The sequence below is a fragment of the Volvox carteri genome (genome assembly GCF_000143455.1).
Source record: "Volvox carteri f. nagariensis unplaced genomic scaffold VOLCAscaffold_63, whole genome shotgun sequence".
Taxonomy (NCBI): domain Eukaryota; kingdom Viridiplantae; phylum Chlorophyta; class Chlorophyceae; order Chlamydomonadales; family Volvocaceae; genus Volvox; species Volvox carteri.
This window is the reverse complement of record NW_003307606.1, coordinates 338598-342385: the sequence shown is the minus strand read 5'-3', so window position 1 is coordinate 342385 and position 3788 is coordinate 338598. Positions and strand designations below refer to the sequence as shown.

Sequence of the window (3788 nt, the reverse complement as noted above, 5' to 3'; positions counted from 1 at the left end):
CCGCCGGACCCTGGGGAGCGAACAGCTGCTCCGCGTAGTCGCGCTCCTCATTCGTCACCATCTGCAACCACACACACGCACACACAATTTTTTTATTAGGTGAGGGTCATTTAACATACACACAGAGCAGCCAAAAAGCCACAACCGCGGCCGCAGCCGCATTGGAAAACGGATCACAGCCAGTCATAGCAGCAGGGACTAGCTCCCCGTAAGGGAGTAACAGTTGGCGGTAACATTTCACAGGCGACTGCGGATCCTTTCCCCTAAAGATAGTCCGCTGCAACGTATGAGAAGCTTCCCCAAAACACAGACGGCCATGAATTAAACGGATTTTCGCCCGGCACCACGCACGTCCTTCCTTACCATCTATATCCCCGATTTCCGCCGCGTTATGCTACCCGCACACCCTCAACGTCCTTGCTGTGCTCCTAACCCTAACCTGTTGGTCCAGCACTTGCAGCCTGGGGCACTTGGCCAGGACCATGGATCGATAGGCGTTTTTCCGGCTGATGGGGTTGCCTGCGAGTGTCAGGTCCAGCAGCCCGACCAGGGCTGTGAGGCGCTCCAAGTCCGCGGGCTCACTGATGCGGTTGGAACCCACATGGAGCGCCTGAACCGGGGTGACAGGGGGTGGGTGGGTGGGTTGGGCATTGATAGGGGTGGGGATTGATAGGGGGTGGATTGATAGGGGATGGGAAGGGTAGGGAAGTCTGGGGTTTTTTGGGGCCCGACTGGACAGCACCGGCACCTGGTCACCGCCCGCTCTCATCTCACATATGTGCGCCCCCTTTAGCTTATTCCCGCATGCTCACACCCCTCCATCCCACTTCTCCTGTCCTCGGTGCTGCTTCTCCTTCTTCGGAATCCTCTTGTTCACTGGTTTCCACTGCTTCCCGAACACGTGTATCCCTCTCCATCAGGACCACCCGCAGCTCCCCTCCCCCTTTCCCTCCCCCCTTGCCTCGCGAGGACTTCTTCTTTACAAGCGCCGACTGGTTAGTTATGCCTTCTTTACTTCTGGCGCATCAGTCTTTCCCTCACTCGCTCGTGGTTCGTCTTTTCCCCCTTCCCTCCCCCCCACCCTTTCCCACCCCCGGATACCTGCAGGGTCCTACACACGGGATGGAAGCCGTGCAGGCTGCGCAGTCCGTTCTCCTCCAGTCTGAGCTCCCGCAGCCGGGGCAGTCCATTGAGCGCGTCCATGTCGATGTAGCGAATGCGGTTGCGATCCAGAACCAGCTCCTGTTGATGGCGGGAGTGGAAGGGGGTGAAAGGGAGTGAAAAAGGGGAAAAGAGAGAAACGCAGGATGGGGCGGGAGACGGAACAGCGGACAGGGGTAGCAAAAGAGCAGGATGGAATGGAGTGTGGGCGCGTGCGGGTGGCTGGCTCGAACCTGAGAGAAATTACGTCTCATATGTATGACGTCACGTCGCGTCAGGTCAGGTGGGGTCTGGCTGGCTGGCCCTCCCTCCTTTCCCCTGCGTCACCTGGGCCGAGCTCCCGCCCGTAGCCCCCCTGCCTCCCATCCCCTCCACATTCCCTGGCTCGCCCTGTCCCGTCCTCCTTCCCTCCCTCCAAGCTCCCTGCATCATCCCTCCTCCCCCCTCCCGGCCCATCACCTGCAGGTTCACCAGCCCGTCCAGCCCCTCAATCCGGGTGATGTCATTACCCTGCAGGAACAGGCTCCGAAGCCCCGTCAGCGAACTCAGCTGCAGAGAGGAAATGGAGGACACCTGGTTGCCGCCCAGCTGGAGCACCTGCAGCAGTAGCAGCAGCAACAGCAGCAGCAGGCGATAGAGAGTGGGCAGGAAAGGATATTGGAAGGCAGATAAAAAGGACGCTAGTCTGGGCTGATGTGCGGTGTTTTCCTTTCCTCCGTGGCTTTTAGGCGTTGTAGTATTGCCCTTGGGCCTTCGGCTCGTATGGGTAGTCTTACAGGTATGGGGTCACGCACCCCCAACCATGTAACACACACACGCACAGATAAAAAGACAAAACACACACGCTGGCAAGCCCGCTTTATACTTCCCACACACACAAACATGTCCGTGGTGCAGTCCCTTATCCCTCTCGCACCTGTAGACTGGGAAATGGGTCCAGCTGCAGGTAGCCCCCCAGAGGCTGCCCTGCCGCCTGCTGCCGGGCCGCCAGCGCCCGCACCAGGTCCTGGTTGCGCTCCAACATGCGGCCGGAAAGGAAGCTGCACTCCTCACCTAGCCGGTTGTTGTTGAGGCGCAACACCACCAAGTGCCGCAGCAGCGCCAGGGCTGGGCGGGGGCGAGGGTATAAGAAGCAGGAGAGGGAGGGAACAGGGAGTTGTCATCAAGGCGAAGGGGGCGGACTCGGAGCGCACCAGCGGCATTTGGTTGGACCGTAACTCCCGGGTCTGGAAACACTCGAGACTGGGGGGGAAGGGAGGTGGAGAGGGGATGCTGGAAGACTACGACGGTTCCCTCGGGCGCCGCAACGAGCCAAGTCGGTGACATTGCTTCTGTAGCGGTATTGGTAGCGATATTGGTAACGTTGGTGATACGGGTGATGGTGATGAGTGATGGCGGTCATCGTCATATTGTTGGTGATGGGGATGGTGGTGGTGGCTACAACGGCAGCAGCAGTCGCACCTGACACGTCACTGAGCAGGTTGTTGTCCAAATTGAGTTCCTGGAAAAAAAACGGCGTGGGTTTGTGGGTGTGGGTCGGGGATATGGGAGGTGGAAGGTTGGGGGATGTGGGGGTAAGAAAGTGAGTGGCGTGATGGGTTGGGTTGGGGTTACGGCGATGGTTAGGAGGTAGTGGTCGGAGGTGCAGTGGACCGGTCTTGCACCCGGAGCCGAGGCCCGTTCTCACCCCCATCACGGCCGTGAAGACCTGTTCCCTTCACCCCCCTTGCATCACGCATATACATACATACATGCACACAAAACATTCTCACCACTTTCTGATCGCGGGGTTCCTTCCCGAAGACACACAGACACACAGCGACACGCGCACACACACACATACACACGCACACATGGAAAGCCAGATGCCCATGGGTTGCATGCGGAGGCATTCCCACACGTCCGTTGAGGAGAAGAAGAGAAGAAAGTGTTACCATTCTCGACCGCAACCTCGACTTACACCAATCGCGCAGAGCAGTCGCCGTACAGCCCGATCAGGACCATCCCAACACACCTCCTCCTCCGCCTCCTCCTCCCCCTCCCTCCCCCCTTCCCTCCGCCCCACCACCCCGCCCACACCCCACTATCGCCCCCCCTAATCTCCCCCCCACCTGCAGCCCCTCCAGATCCTCCATTAGGAACACCACCCCCACATCCCGAATACGAAGTCCGCTGCAGTCCAGGTCCCGAATGCGGTCGAACAGTCGGTGACCCAGCCGCTCCTCCAGGAAGTCCGCTGTCAACCGCCCCGCGTACTTGTTCTTGGCGGCTGCCTGCTCTGTGGCGGTCACTGCGACCCCGTCCAATACCTGCCTCGGGGGTAATCCAGGAGAGCGCAAGGAGAGGCCGGACGAGAAGGGGCGGTGGTGGTGGTGGTGGTCGCGGTGGTGGTGGTGGTAGGGTTTATACGTGGAAACCCTAAGTCAAGGGAAGAGCTATCGGAGGGTGGCCCCGGAAAGGCCCGGGGGTTTGAAAGGGGGGGAGTTATGGAGGAGGGGAGGAGCAAAGCTGAACTCGGGAGGCCACCTCGTGGTCCGATATCTACGTATGTAGGTATGTAGGTAGGAAGGTATAGTGAGTGGAGAGGGAGGAGGACGAGTATTTCCCGCGATGGCGGTAGTGTGTAT

General features: G+C 59.5%; 1 protein-coding gene across 1 annotated transcript in view; it reads right to left on the bottom strand.

Annotated features, from left to right (window-relative positions):
• Positions 1 to 1620: 1620 nt before the first annotated feature.
• VOLCADRAFT_119475 (uncharacterized protein) overlaps positions 1621 to 3788 on the bottom strand; it is a gene marked incomplete at both ends in the record, with an annotated part of 14886 nt that continues 12718 nt past the window's right edge. The window contains 4 exons of the mRNA XM_002956591.1: positions 1621 to 1758; positions 2078 to 2268; positions 2623 to 2662; positions 3273 to 3439. Coding sequence (XP_002956637.1) covers positions 1621 to 1758; positions 2078 to 2268; positions 2623 to 2662; positions 3273 to 3439 — 536 coding nt within the window. The remainder of the gene's footprint in view (positions 1759 to 2077; positions 2269 to 2622; positions 2663 to 3272; positions 3440 to 3788) is intronic.